This window comes from Pelodiscus sinensis, chromosome 8, assembly GCF_052426305.1.
Source record: "Pelodiscus sinensis isolate ZL-2025 chromosome 8, ASM5242630v1, whole genome shotgun sequence".
NCBI classification, from domain to species: domain Eukaryota; kingdom Metazoa; phylum Chordata; order Testudines; family Trionychidae; genus Pelodiscus; species Pelodiscus sinensis.
Genome location: NC_143059.1, coordinates 60,015,787 through 60,032,095, shown reverse-complemented (window position 1 = coordinate 60,032,095; position 16,309 = coordinate 60,015,787). Strand labels below are relative to the sequence as shown.

General features: G+C 40.7%; 1 protein-coding gene across 2 annotated transcripts; it reads left to right on the top strand.

Annotated features, from left to right (window-relative positions):
* The first annotated feature begins 437 nt into the window (after positions 1-437).
* On the top strand, positions 438-9,327 carry KCNK18 (potassium two pore domain channel subfamily K member 18). 2 transcript variants are annotated; one of them, XM_006111378.5, is made up of 3 exons: positions 438-738; positions 2,452-2,598; positions 5,986-9,327. In XM_006111378.5, exons 1-3 carry the CDS (start codon positions 522-524, stop codon positions 6,822-6,824), a joined length of 1,203 nt encoding a protein of 400 aa, XP_006111440.3. In that variant the 5' UTR covers positions 438-521; the 3' UTR covers positions 6,825-9,327. The 2 variants fall into 2 exon arrangements, with proteins under 2 accessions (XP_006111440.3, XP_075791498.2); XM_075935383.2 differs by lacking the exon at positions 2,452-2,598.
* Positions 9,328-16,309: the final 6,982 nt, after the last annotated feature.

The following is a 16,309-nucleotide window of genomic DNA, read 5'->3' as shown; positions in this document are numbered from 1 at the left end:
AGTACAATGATAGAGTCCAAGCACTGTCTGCCCCTGATAAATAATAGATCCCTCTCCTTCATTCCCAATGGAGTGTCCCATATCACATACATGTCCATTATCTATCCCGTGAATCTTTTCATCTGTTACTGGAAATTTGTTTATGTTGTTTTGATAAGAAACCAAAGCAGTAATTCAGTGCAAGAAACTTTAAACAGCAATTAAGTCCAATAGATATATACAGTAGCTTACCATCTGTGTGCATTACAGCTCTCCCTGATCAATAGTAATTCAGTGCTATAGTATGGTGCATCATCATCTGACAGATATTTTAAGACTTGATTAGTTGTAGGCTCTTGCGAGGGCCCACTGGGACACTACTACTATGTTCAGTCTTCATTTATAAAGTCCTGGCTTCTGAAAGCATGAAACAGAATGTTTCTCATTTAACAGATGGGAGAGGCCTCACTGAGATGCCAGAAGTTTGCCACTTCCCTGTTTCTGAAAGCTCTAGCTGATTTTTTCCTGATAGAGAACTGAGGATGGAACTCAGCTCTCATCCCCAGCAAGACAAAAGGTTGTGCACAAAAGTCTTTTGGGCAGTGTTTCCTCATGCCTTCTTCATCTCTTCTCTTGTGATCTATGCTCTTCTGGGGGCTGTCATGTTTTCTCACATTGAGGGTAATAGAGACTGGAATGAAAGTGAAGAATTTAGGAATTTTATGCTGGATCTGCGGAACTTCTCAAAATATCTAACAGGTATGTACAGTAATAGAAAAATGACTTGGCTTACAGGATATTGCATCGCTTAGTTTATGAGCAGATATTTCAAAATCTGGTAGGTTTGGAAGCAGCTTTTCCTTCTGTTTAGAGTGTATTTATTTGCTTTAGTTATGATTTCCAGGTTGTAAGCTTCCATAGTCCCTATGAGAATGTTTTGATGAGATGTTTGATGAGATTATTTACCTCTTTTTTTCTTGCATCACTGGAAAGATTTAAAAGTTACTTTGGCTAGTTAAAGAGTGACAGAGATTGTTTAGCTATTGTAACAAGATCAGTTCAGCATTTCCCACATCCCTCATGGGGTCCCCTGGAGTCATCTAGCAATAGGAGATCAACCTACTGCCCAACAAAGCAGAAATATAACAATTCAGAGAATCAGAGAAAAGCTGGATCTTAATAATTATTTATGTGAAGGATGGGTCCAAGTACAGGGGATATAATGTCAGGATGGCAAAGGAAGATCGGATGGTAGGAATGGGGTGGTGGCAGCTATTGATTGTCTACAGTAGACTAAATAGATGAATAGCTTTTGGTGAATGGTCACTAGTTCTTTCTAAGTGATTTCTTACACTTAAAAATTTATCAAAATACCTACTCCAGAATAATTATTCCAAAAGTGTTATTTATTTCAGTATAAATCCTCTGTGGACACTGTTATTCCATAATAATAATAACACATTTCAGCTGATCTTATTCCATTTTGAAAGTGATTCTAAAATAAAATAAAATAAAATAAAATAAAATAAAATAAAATAAAATAAAAAAACGAACTGGAAGGGACCTTGAGAGGTCATCAAAGCCAGTCCCCACCATTCTCATAACAGGACCAAGCATAATCTACACAGTTTGTTTGTCTAATATCCACCGATGGAGATTCCACAACCTCCTAGGAAATTTATTCCAGTGCGTAACCACCTTACAGTTAGGAAGTTTTTTCTAATATTTAACCTAAAACTCCCTTGCTGCAATTTAAGCCCACTGCTTCATGCCCTATCTTTAGAGGTTCATGAGAAAAATTTTTCTCTCTCTTTATAACAATCTTTTAGATGCTTTATATTTATCAGGGAGGGATTATGGGGTTAAATCACATCAAAAAATGTCTGTTTGTGCAGATTATGGGAGTAGCTGCTTGAGGTAATGCATTTGGTATTTATCCACAGATAGGGGCCATGGTCCTCAGCAGTAGACTACTGAGAGACATTTCTGTTTACCTTCTGAATACAAATAGTTTTACTTTGTTAAGTAAAAGAACATGCTGATTGCACCTTTTTCCCCCTTTCACCTCCCTCTTTCCCCAGCTCTGTTATTCAATCAGAAGAAGAATAAACCTAGTAGAAAATAGCTAGATATCGTGAGAGACAGAGGTCAAATTTTGTGTCATTGTATCTTTGATATTTCTAGCATTCTTTTTAAATATCCCCCAGGTTCTTTGTATTCGTTTTTTTAAATGTTATATGCTTTCATCCATCCTCCCTCCATTCTCTCTCTCTTTCTTCATCACAGAGAATAGCATGATTCTACTTACAACACGGGAACAGATGTGGTGTTTTTGTATGGCTATATTCTTCTTTTAAAGTAACAGTGCCAGCGACTCAGCTGATGTAATGGAGTTGTACTGATTTACAGCAGCTGATGGTGGGGCCCAGAGTCTTGAAGCAGTCACCACATGCTATTTTGTTATTGTAACAGAAAATATGACAGAAAATGAGGAGGTCTTTAAGAATAAAACCCGTGAGTTGCTCACCAAAGCTAAGCTGGAATGGTTTGACAATCCAAAAGAACAATGGTCTTTCCTTGGGTCTCTCTTTTTCTGCTGTACTGTGTTCACAACAGTGGGTAAGTTCTGAGGTAAAGTACACTTAACATTTGAGGCTAATCACCACATTTAACTCATTATTTTTATCACTGAATTCACAAAAAAAAAATATTTGTATTGAGTAATTTGAGTTAAAAATGCTATCAAGAGCTCTATAACCACCTTCTAGTGCATTTCAGGGCTTAAATTACTGTAACTGCACATGCAAATTAGATGCTCAGTTGGATGCACACATGGTCATCATAACTTAACTTGAATTTTTAAGTTGCATTTTTCTCTATTGTTCTGGGTCAAAATGTGTTCTTGCCCTTTCCCTTGTTGTGTATTATTCTGGGTGTTGTCTTCCACCCAAAAAGAGGTGATCTGATTTTAAAGAGCCTCACAGTTGGTTAGCTTGAAAAGCATGTTATAAATGTAACTAACAATCTCTGGCATATCCACTGAAAATGTTGTGAAAATGTGACTCATCAAGCTCCTGATATTTTCCATTCCAGCTCCAGGTATAGACAGATGGCCTAGATACAAACAAAAAAGACTTGTTCTAGTCCCTTCTCTGAAACATGACTGAATGCCAGTTTTCACATGCTCCCGCTGTGCTTCTTCACACCATTCTCACATGTTGCACAATGACCAACATCACTTTTTGTGAGGGAAGATCAGGAGGCAGCAATCCAGAGAGTTTAACAAGGAAAGGGACAGAGAGAAGATTTCTAGAGTATGGGGTTTATTTTAAAGGTAATATGATCAGATATCCAGCTGAAACCTGTATTTACTCAACTGACCAATATTCAATTAACTTTTAATACCCATATTTAGTTTCTCTGACATAATTCTTCAGCGCAAGATATGACAGAACCCACCATTTCCGGACAATGTGCACATCCTTGCCTCTAAAAGAGTATGAACTCAGAATTCATCCTCATGTATGAGCTCAGCTATACCCCTTCCTATTCAGCTCTGCTCTTAAGAATTAGTTTCAAGATCTCAAGTTGTGTGGTTAATGTTCCCACTCAGACTGTTTTCTTTGGTTACTCTTTCTGCCCTTCCATGGCTGTTTTATCTTTCTCTTAGATTTTAAACAAAAATTAATTTCTTTTCTTTACCACATAGAACCAGCTTGTAGCCATATCAGGGTGATTATTAGACATGGAATGCCACGCACCACTGGCTTTCTAGATATGACTGAGCTCTCCCACAACTATTCAAATACTTTTAAATATGTAGAATAAACCATCTTGTTAGTCTTTAAAGTGCTACATAGTTCTGTCTTTTAAATATGTAGGCAGTGGATGAGCTGTAACTAGCATGGGTGTGTTTACACCTGCACCTTTTCTTACTGGACTTTTGCAGGAGAGGCTTCAGGATTCTTTTTTTTTTTTTTTTAATTATTTAGGTAAAATCCCCATTTTACTTCAGTAAAAGTGCTGATTGACACAATGGGTCTATATGGAAGTGTGGTTCTCTTTCATCTCTACAGTTTCACATTCTTACCATATAATATTTTGTTATTGCACATTTTTTTTTTTAAAGAAGACAAATCACAGTTAAAGCTAGAAGCCATTAATTTCAATGGGAAGTTGTGCTTGAGTAAGGATCAATATGGACATTTGTTTATACATCAAACCAAATTGGCTAAAGATATGATCTAATAAGTGCTTTAGCTGATGATATTGTTTTAGGAGGGCGAGGTGCAATTTAGGAGGGTCTCACTCTAGGAGTGCAAAATATAGTTTCCTCTGTGGTGAAAACCGAGGAAGAATATGCAGCAGATATTTTAGTAAGTAGTAGAAATATTTAAGACAGATACTTTTTTCCAAATCACTTAAGTGATATAGAAGCTCATGCTTCATTTTTAGAAGTGAGTTAAGCATTTAAAGCATTCCTACTCTCCAATGTGCGTGAGCCCAAATAATCCCCTATGTGTTGACCTTCTTCCTAGGAATCTATAAACCACATTTATTTGCTAAGAGTCTTTGGGAGGCCCAAGATGCTTGGGGGTTTAGAGGAAGTGCAGAGCCAGGATTACTCATTTTCATTGTTGGCTGACAGCCACTTGTGTGGGGTGAGATCAGCTGTTGATCTGTAATTTGGCTGGATTATATTTGTAATCAATGTTACAGTAATTTATAACCTGTATTAGGCATTTCTATGCATATGAATCAAAAGGAAAAAAAATCACTCTCCACATATTAATTACAGTAATTAATCCTCACCTCTTACCTTTGTAGAGGAAGAATTAGCATCCCCATTTCACAGATGTGGGAATGGAGACACATCAGATAATTAACCTGCCAATGGCCACATACTGAGTAAGTGGCAGAGGTTGGATAAAACCACAAAGACTATAGGCATCTGTAGTAAGAATGAAGGTGACTTGGTGGTTATACTCCAGCATTTGGCTAAATAATTACCTTCTTCACATTCCCCATCCTCCCTCCACTCCTCCCTCTCCCCCTCCCCACACCCGTTTCTCATCATATAGGAGGAAACAGTGTTGACTAAGGCAGAGAAAAGTGGTTTTTTAAAGGATTCTTTATGACTTTATGAAGGACAAAAAAGAGAACTTCCATTAAAATTTAATACACTGTCTCTCATCTTTTCCCTAATGGAAATGCATTAATTTAGGGTTAGGGTTTTTGTTTCACATCTGAAGAAGCAGTGGCATAACTGCAGGAAAGAAGTCCCATGTCTTAATTTAATTTGCAGTTGTATATCTTATGCTACCATTTTGTTACTTAAAATAATCAATTAACAGTGGAAATCTGGTAATACTTTTGCATTAGTTACATTTGATGTGTACTTTTTAGATCACTAGAGTAAAATGCTGTTGGTTTCCAGTCATGCTCTTCAATGGAGAAAATATGTGTTCCCTAAAGTCCAGCTTTGCAATTCTCTATATATCTGCCATTAAAGTCATCTAACAAACTAAATAATTTCAAATAGTTCACAGTGCCAATTATGATCAACAGTGGGCCTGAGTCATATGGTTTGAGGGTGTTGAGATTCATTGTTCCCAGCTGACAGAGATGAACCAACTGCAAAGTTCAGAACAGAATCCAGCTCTGAACTTGCCAAAATTCAGGGAGTTTTGATTTGGTGGTCTATTCGGGATTAATTTCTACATATGAGTTACCACACACAAAAGACTCTGCATTCAGGTAAGTTTTATAGTTTGTGCATATGTTCTTTCAGAAGCAATACAGTGAAGGCCCTTGTGCTCTGAGTCACACCTAAGTGCAAACCCCTCAGGCTAAGAAGTTTTAAAAAGGATAGAGACAAACGTTCAAAAAAGACCCACCGACTATTGACTAAAATATGACCACACAAGCCACTTACTATTAAAAAGAAAAAAGTTCAGTGTGTTGAATCAAAATAAATTGCAGTGTTCTATTTTTGTTTTGTTTTAGGTTATGGCCATATCTACCCCATAACAAAGTCTGGGAAATATTTGTGTATGCTATATGCTTTATTTGGTATACCTCTGATGTTCTTGGTTCTGACAGACCTGGGAGACATCCTTGCAGCTATCTTATCCAAGTCTTACAATGAAGTTAGAAAACTTCAGTCAAAAATGCTAGCCTCTAAAGCATCTAAACGGTGTTCTGGATGCATCTGTAAGAAAAACAGCGATATAAAAACGGAATCATCATTGCTTATGCAACACAAAATAGTCATCCAGGAACCTTTAAGTGTCACAGAAGTGCTGAAAAGTCAATCCTCCATTAAAAGGAAGTCACTGGAATACCAGAATGCTGAAATATTTGAAATACTCGTTGCAAAAGAAAATCAATACCTTTTGTCACCAAAAATTAATAAATTTGAACGATGGAGTTCATGTCCTGAACTGGATTCAGGGAGGATGATCTGCGTCACTGAAAATTTTGACAAAATGGGCAAAGAAATTGAAAAGTTAGATGTGCCCATCTTGCTAATGGCACTAATTGTCTTTGCATACATCTCCTGTGCAGCAGCGATTCTTCCCAATTGGGAAAGCCATATGGATTTTGAGGAGGCTTTCTACTTTTGCTTTATCACCTTGACAACAATTGGGTTTGGTGATATTCACTTGCAACATCCCAACTTTTTCTTGTTTTTTTCCCTCTATATTGTCATTGGCATGGAAATAGTCATCATTGCTTTTAAGCTGGGCCAAAACCGATTGATTGGCTTATACAAAAAGGTGATTTCATATTTTAATAAGATGACGACACAGTATGAGAAGTATCCATTTAAAAAACAGTCATAATTTCCCCCAGTCAAATTCATTGGCAAATGCAACAAAGCAGATGAAATTGTTAGTGTGTTTTCTTCTCCCTGCTTTGCGAAAGACTTTGGCATATTTCCCTCATTTATATGAGCTCTGTTTGTTCTGAAATCATTAATAACATGCTGTAAACTGGTGGGATGCCTGAGGACAGGTGTAGGCAGGAAAACTAGACAGGTGCAGGCAGGAAGGATTTTCCTCAAGGGATATTTGAAACCAGAAAAAAAAAATCAACTAATATTTTAAAAAAACCTCCCCAGGCAGGATTCTGCTCAATCTTATGTGCCCTAGCAGCAGAAGTCTGTCTGCCCACAGGCAGACTCTCTTTTCTGCCTCCCAAAGTGTCAAATTATGGTTCTTCTCCACAGCACCTGCAGAAGCAGAGCTAAGGATTGCTTCTTACTCACCAGAGCCAGAGAGTAGCCGTGTCCTGTTACACACATACCCACCCACCCACCTCCTTTTCTAGTGGCAGAACCAGGCCTGAGATAATTAAGCATAATTAAGGTATGCATGTCAGTGTAGTATTAAAAAAGGGCTAATTTTGCTCAAAACCCGTCCCCCCCTCCATCTGTTTTGTAGTGTTCAGGCAGTGCAAAACAGACAGAAGATTGCTCCTGAATGGATATGTGAGGATGCTCTTTGGGCAGCATCATCCCTGGGTAACACAAAGCCCATCAACATAGCTGACTCGATGGCACCCATTTCCTGCCCCTGCACAGCAGGCCTGGCAGGAGTACACTGGACTCTGGCGATCTCTAACTGACCAAGTATCTGCTAGAGGATTATTCTAGTTTATGTATCTATAGCAGTTTTAGGCTGCTTTAAGTTATGCATGGAACCAAACAGATTTTTGGCTAGCTCCAGGATCAGAGAAGTGGAAAAATAGCTTAGCCACCTTCCCCACCCCCCGCCCCCATTCACTGCTCAGCCAAACCTGCGGATCTAGCCCAAAGTTTTTAACCTTGAAAATAATAATTTATTCTATAACTTTCAACATGGCTTTGCAGTTAGGAACAGGATGTTTGAATTCCAAGTTAAATACCATAGATTCAGAAACTTTACTGTCCTCCACAGTAAAACAATTTCCTATATTAAGGGTCAGCATATGTATACTTTCAACTCTTTGTACTCAGCATAGTGGACATGTTTATAGTGTTTATCTATAACATGCAACCACTAATCACAGTTTCTAGTCTCAAGATAGCTATTTGTGGGAAACCATGCAGCAAACCCAAGACTGTTATAATTTATGAACTATAGCTATTGGTATATAGTATAGCAAGGCAGTATGATTTAAACTGACACAGCTTGGCACTAGAACCCTAAAAGCCCTGAGCACTAATCTCAGCTTTGCTACTGACTATCAGTGTGGCTTTGGGCAAGCCACTTCACCTACATCACTTTCCCAGTCTGTAAGTAGGGAAACACGACTCCCCACAGCCAGGAATGTCGTGCAATTTACATAGGTAAAGCTTATTATGTATTCTGAACCTGAAAAACACAATATATGTGCCAAGTGTTAGTAATAATAATTTTTACTAAACAAAAAAATCCTATCATGCTAACTATACTTCTTTTTATGTATCAAAACTAGTTACGTATTCTATAAAGAGCACCACTGCATTTAACAACTCTGCCTTGGCTTGTAAACTATAAGCTTAAAAATGGAATTTGAATGAAGACTCTGAATATTATAGTGCATTCTGATCATGATGTGATATACATTATTTTTATTAGCAGGTTTGCCCTTTGAAGTTGATATTTTCTGAATATTTATATGGCATCTCATGTAATCTCAATGAATAATGGTGATTTATATTCAGTACTAATTATTAATGGTTATTAGCAGTAATTAAATGCAGATGATGTACAAAATACATGCACTGAACAAAATGTGTAGTATACTAAAATTATTAATAATAAAGAGCATACGAATCCTGGTTAATTGTTCAAACATTAGGCTGAATTCAGGCATCAGTGTAAAGTAGCTTAAATTTGAACAAGTCTCACTGTGTCCACAGAATTAAATTTGACAGGATTAAGGCCTTGGACCCTGATACAAAGTACTATAACACTCAACTGACAGACTCCTATTGGCTTAATGGGCCTTGTATCAGACCTGAACTGCCCTTCATTGTTTTCCCCTAGAGTTTTCTTTATGTTAAGGTCCAGTGCTGTAAATCTCACTCACAACCAGCCTTACCCATGTGATTGGTCCCACTGATGACAAAGGGATAACCTACATAAATAAGGTTGGGCCCAGGATTAGGCTCATGGAAGCAGGGGAATGGTCCCGCTATTGTGGGGAACTTTCCTGGCTTCTATACTACCCCGGTGAAATGGACCAGCGAAAGGATCTGAGTCCCCGCTCCCACTTCTTTTACCCAAAGGCCTCCCTGACCCTGAGGGCTCCCCTTCACCTCTCCTGAGTAGCAGAGTCCTCGAAATCCCAACAAGGCTGGGCCCAGGTTTTCTGGGGCTTAATCCCCGACCCTGAAGTCACTTGGGGCAGGGGCTAGGGTGTCCCCACTCCAGGGTGCTCTCTTCACACTGGATGCTTTCTTGACCCAGTGATCATTTCATACAGTTCAAAGCAAATACAATTTATTAAACAGCAACTGATTAAAAAGAAAAGAATAAGGAAAAAACGAGAAAGGTTAAAAGAGAACACATAGTCCTGCTCTGTAGCACGGGGACATCACAAACAGCTTTGCAGCATGTAAGGACAGTTCACAGTCTGTTCCTTATAGGTCTCAGGGCTCTTTCTCAGGCCCTGGCTGTGCTGCAGGGGGGCTGCAGGTTGCACACACTTGCTCTGGCAGTGACCACATGACTTCAGGCTCTAGGTGGCAGGACCCCTCTCCCAGTTGGAGTTACAATCCCTCTCCAAGTCTGGCCTGCAGGGCCTCTTGGCTGGTGGTGTCTCCCTGCCCAGAACCTTTCTCCCCTCTTAGCACAGGGTCTGCACTCTGTGGGCTGTATGGGCCTTTGACTCTGACCCTGCAGGTCTGTCTCTCAACATAGCTTGCTCTTCTTAGCTCTCTCTCCTTTTCTCAGAGAGACCCAGAAAATCCCAGCTCACAGGGAGGATGGGACCTGGCCTCCTGATTTCCTCATTGGCCTGTCTAACCTGTCAATCAGGCTGAGCTGGAGTGTTGGCCTCTTTCCATTGTCCCTGGGGTCTGTCAGTCTCAGGGCCCTGATTTCTCATGGACTCTTCCCCTTTTGGTACTGGGAGCTGGCCAACCAAAAACTCCCACTGAGTTTTAGTAAGGGGTTAATAGTCCCCTTACACTCACATTGTTTTCTTGCCTATATATAGTGAGTGTGCCTGAATTTTGGTGTTTAATTTTCATACTTATTCAGAAACCATTTGGCAGAGCACAAGGCATCAGTCAATACAACAGGACATGAAGAACAATTCTAAGCACCAAAATGCTTTGTTCATAGCACCAAGACTTGACTATATTGAACTCTTTCATCAGACTATATTGAACTCTTTCATCAAAAGCAAGAGCCCGAGAATCTCAGGTGGGAGAATGACCCTGGTTTCTAGCTGTCCATTTCCTAGAAATACGTTCAGACCCCTGAACTTCCAGCTTAGTGGCATGGGGCAGAGACTGTTTTGACCCACTATAACAGAATTGTATTCTTCAGGGCTAGTGATTTTTGCTTGTCTATAGAGAAGGATACATGATGAACAGTGCATGGTGCTGGATAAATTACATTTTAGGAGCCTCTATCAAAACATATTGTTAGTCTAACTTTCCTCTTTGTTATTCTTCATCCCCTCAACGTAAAGAAAAACATGTACTGTGACACAAGAAATCGCACATGTTGCTTTACACACACAGGAAAGGGGGCTCAAATGGTTCAGGATAAATTCCAGTCATATTTGTTAAAATACACAGGCAGAGCCAGTGAGAGAAATGTTGGGAATCTGCTCCCTCACTCCCAGCAAATAATAGGTGTCAGCAGACAAATGATCTCCCATCTACGGGACCAATTTTTTTTTTTTTTTTTGGAGGAGGATGGCTGCTGTCTAAATGTAAAAAAGGCATGCACAATTAGTTGAACTGAATCTGGAAATCCACTTATTGTGCATGCCAATAACTAGACATTTACACGTGTCATCTGTGAAATTTTAGTAACTGAACACAGAAAATAGTGAGCAACTGTGCATACAGTTTAGCACAGGGAACTTCGACTTCCTTCTTAAATAATCAGCCTCTTGAGGTCAGACCAAGTTGACTCCAGCTGAGGAAATTGTGGTGTTGGTAATTGAGTACAGGTAGAATAAGAGCCACCAAACTTGATTTATAAATTCCTTCAATCTGAAATGACAAATTGTTGCAGTTTTAGCAAAGCATGTGTCATATCAGCCAAATATTTAAGAAATCGAACATAAGGATTACCAATGCCATGAAGAAAAGTTATTAAATATTCCATGTCAAAGATCTATGGATGAGAATTCAGGGTAATAAAATTCAGTCTAATGACATTACTACATTATGCAGGCACTTCCACAAAATCCTATATAAAATTGGAAAGCCGAGACATGCTGTGCAGTGAACCAACATATAAGACTGTCAATGCACTTGCTGCTCCACTGAAAGTGTTACTTAATCCGTTGAACATTGCTGGCTGCCATCAGGCTTGTTGCTGCATGATCTGAAAGAGAAACCCACTGGTCTGTTAAAGTAAGTGAGCAATGACATTGCCGTCTACTTCAGATATGACAAGAGAGACTTGAGAAGCAATCTAAGGTTTGGAAGCTGACACATGGTACAGGATATTCAGCCTGCAGCTTTGCCATGAGATTCTTTCCTCACAAGGAGTCAAGTAGATTTTGACTGAAAGGGATTAAAGTGGTGCAGCGTGTATTCAGGTGGGAGCCTCTCAATCTTCAGACTTGTTCTTATACTTGTTCCTACAGCTGTCTGAATACAACACAATACTTAATCAGAATGGAGCATATTTACCCACAATAAGGAGACTATTGACCCCCTTTGCTGGGCAGAATTCACCCAGAGAAAGGCATCCAGCCTAAATAAGGATGACTGCTCAGCTTTTCAGAGATACATGATGTGAGTGGCTGTCTTATGAGAACCTACACAGAAGCAGGTTTTCCAATTTTTTTTAGAAGTATATCTACTTACTGAGATTTATGAACAAGCAAAAGACATGATGCAATAGAGTCACTATGGGTAGATATAAAGACACATCTAGAACAGAGGTCCCCAAACTGTGGGGCATGTCCCCTGAGGGGGCATAGAGGTGTGGTGAAGTCTAGGCTAGTCCCCGCGGTGGGTAAGGAGTGAATGCCATCCAGCCCTGCTCTGCTATCAGCTCTGCTCTGACTCCATCCCCAACTGTGGTCCAGCTCCCATGCCTCACTCTGCCCCCAGCCTAAGCTCCACTCCTGGCCCCACGCCCACCCTGACCCAGCCTCAGCCTGGCCACATTCCCCTTTCCCCTAGAGCTTCAGCCCTGCTCCTGGCCCAAGCCCGAGTCCCAAGGGGAAGGAATAGACAAGTCGGAGGTGGGGAGCCTGAAAAGTTTGGAACCACTGATCTAGAATTAGGCATGGATGGAAAAATATGCTTGGGAAAAGATGTGCAAAGAGAATACAAGTATGATTCTCATACAATGTGCTAAAACACTGGCAGCAGGAGTCCCATCCCCAGCAAAAGTGGCAAATCTTTTTACCATGCCTAGGCATTAAGGTAGAAGTCGCTTTTGCTATCACATCTGCAAAGCTGTGATCAGAGGGTTCAGAATGTTTTTAGCATTGTAATGCCCTGCCTATGCACTTCATCTGCTATAGTTCACCTGTGAACTGTGGTGATATTCTTGGTCAGAGTGGGGGGAGTGGACAGGTTGGGGTGAAGGCATCGATAGTATGGAACAGGTGATTATACTGCAGTACTAAATCAGAAACTTGGGCCTTGAATCCAATATTCCCGCTAATATTTTCCATTAATGTGTGGAATAAATTTTATGTGCACCACTAATAGAAACACATTGCCAGCTGTGGGCAATTCTCAGTATTCTGCCAATGCGGGGGGAGGGAGAGAAGGGGACAGCACCTGAATCTCTCCTGGATGGCTACCCAAGTGCTCATTTTACAGGGAACACTGATTGTATCTGGCAGCTTGTTCTCCTAGGTCAAGTATAAAATCTAGTAAGTTGAAATTTTATGGATGCACCAGCTTTGTTTGCTAAGTACACTGGTGGAAAAAGAAGAAAGGCTCTGATCACTGCCTGAACGAAATAGTGGTTAGATCAGGAAACTGGTATATTGGAGATGTCCAAGGCCGAGTCCAACATATGTCCAGCTACATGTGGTAGTCCAGAGAGTGCCTAGGGGAATATGATGGTTTCTATGGAGACCATGTGTTCAAGTATTACTGTCTCACAGACAATCAACAATGTGAAGTTGAGGTCACTAAGAACTAGGAATGTGGAAGATTCCAAAACCCTAATGGGCATCAGCTCAGAAAGATCCTCCAGGAGGAGAACAGGTTTCTTTCTGGAGGTCGGTATAGTACTCCGAATCCAAGGTTTCCCTTGTTTTTCACCTATAAGATAAAATATTTTAGTTTCTTGGAGTGGAACATCATCTGCCCCGAGGCTGGAGGAGAAAGGGAGACCGCTACTCCACATTCGCTGTTCTTTTTGTTAATGCATTCTGAAGTCTGTCTGGACTTGTTACATACAGAGTATCCATGGGAGACCAGCTGTAGGCTAGGGTTCTAGGTAGTGCTAACTAGGTTTCAGCGATGCAGGCAAGACCAGGTACGTCGCCCAAAATGAAATCATGGATGGTGCTGGTTTGGTAGCTGGCTGATCTTGCATTCAACTAGTCAAGAGATTATAAGTCATTAATTGCTAATTTAATCACTATTAGGTAGCTATTGGGAAGTGAACTGGTTGCCTGAGTTCAGTATGTAGCAGACCGGGATCAACAGCACAAACAAACAAACAAAAAACACTGGAACAATTAGGATACTGCATTTGTTATGAAGTCCAGGGGAATTTTGCCTACATAAAGACTACAGAGCTGTGGGGGTGCTGCTAGGCAATAGCACGAGTTGAAATTGTTGATTAAACAGTGGTGAATTTTTAAATTCAAAAGTAGTCAAAATTTCAATGTTTTGATGAAAAACCCCAGGGAAAAACTTTGGGGCTTTTTGTAAAAATGGTAACTACTAAGCTAATTTTTAATGAAAACACAAGGGGAAAATTCATTTAAGAAGGAGGACGCCAATTTTGCGTCTTTTTTTTTTTGACCCGTTTAATTGTCTAGTTTAATCCTAGAGGCCAAGAAGTGGCAGGGAGAATAAAGAACTTCGTTATCTCAGTGCCTGTCTGTCTAGATCCAGCTGTGAATACAATGGTAATGCAGTGGCAGACCTTCTCTGTGGCTAGGTAAGGTTCTCTCTATTCTCTCAGGTCCTGATTCAACATTAAAATCAGTGGGAGTTTTGCTTTGGACTCCAGTGGGCTTTGGATCAGACATTTGTTTCGTATTATTTCACACAACCACTGACGATCACCTTGATTTAAAGAATGACAAAAGCAATCCTTTTTGTGCTGTTTATTATTACTTTGGACTGCTTGCTCCATTCATCTGAAGAAGTGGGTGGTGCCACAAAAGCTCATGATACCATCTACATTTTTTGTTAGTTTCTAAGGTGCTGCAGGACCATTCGTTGTTTTTGTAAGTTTTATCACCAATCATAGTTTGTATTGATCTGTCTTCATGGGACATCACGACCCAAACTGTGAACAATGCTAACTGCACTGGCCAAAGAGCCATTTGGCTAATTATGTTAATTAAGTTGCACATTGTTTCCATGCATAGGACTATACTTCCATCTACTCCTCATGATTCTTCTCATAAGAACATAAGAGCGGCCATACTTGGTCCAGTATCCTGTCTGCTGTCAAAGGCCAATGCCAGGTGCCCCAGATGGAACAAACAGAAGAGGGAATCATCAAGCAATTCCACCCCTGTCACCCATACCCAGCCTCTGACAAACAGAGGCTAGGGACACCAGTCCTACCCATCCTGGCTAATAGCCATTGATGGACCTTCCTCTATGAATTTATCTAGCTCTTTTTTGAACCTGTTAAAATCCTGGACTTCACAACATCCTCTGGCAAGGAGTTCCATAGGCTGACTGTGCATTGTGTGAAGTACTTCCTGTCAATCATAGATTACTATAACTGGAAGGTACCTCGAGAGATAATCAAGTCCCTTGCCCTAGCAGGACCAAGCACTGTCCATTCTAGATCATCTCTGATAGATGTCTATCCAACCTGCTTTTAAATATCATTTAAATATCATCATCTGAAGCATGCCGAGCTCACCGGGTCATCTCCTGCCCCCTGCCCTGGGCTGCTTCCTACCCTCGCCTGCTGGCTGGCCCCGTTCCCACCTGGGCTGGTGAATGTGCCAGTGGATGCACTTGGCTCGGCAACGGCATCGGCAACAGCTGGGGTGGGAGCTTGGGACAGGCGCGGTGGCCATGGGGATAGCTATGGCTCTGGCTGATGTGGCTGCTAGGGCTGATCCCGTGGGGGTGGTTGATCCTAAGCTCTGGCAGGAGCTCTTTCTCCTTCAGTGGTCAGCCCTGATTGAGCTGCCTCATTGGCCTTTATACTGACCATGCAGCTGAAGCATGCCCAGCAGGGCCATGGGGGAGGGGCCTTCTCATCCCAGCAAGTCTGGTTAACCCCTTCACTACCAGTGCGGGGTTGGCGCACCCCATCACAATATGTCATGACAGGAATCCTTTTGATCCTAGTTTTAAGTAGCACTTGAAATCTCACTGTTAGTTTGTAGCTACACTTCTCATTTGCAAATTTTGCTCACTTCCTATCACTTCTTGTCTTTTCTGACTGGTCATGAAAGAAAAACACTTTATAGCTAGTTTACAAATATATTCATAATCCCAAAGTCATGTACCTGTGTAATAACTCAACCGTGGTCTATCTCCAGAATGAAGAAGTCAATTAAATAGAAGCTTTGATCATCCCACAATCAAGCCAGCCTTATGTATATGCTTTATTTGTAATACTCAGTTGTGTTGAATGGCCCAGCCTGTGTATTCCAGCTGTGTTGCTTTTATCCTGAAAATTACAGTATGGTGTGGAGCCATGAGACCGATATTTTACTCCCGCCAAGTAAAAAAATGTCCAGTACTCACAATTTAGTTATTTCTCTTGCAAGTGTAAATTAAGTTGAAACTCTCTTGTAAGAACTGGTGTCACAAAGGTGGACCAACACAATTTGGCATCTTAGATAAGAAAGAGGATACAGGCCCCTATGGGTATAAAGATGGGTCCAGCGGCATACTTACTCTGAGCGTCAATCTACCATCTATCTGCTGGTAGGTATAGGTTATTGGCCTCCCGAGGTTCCATGGGGATGCCCACCTCGTATTCGTCTTTCCTAG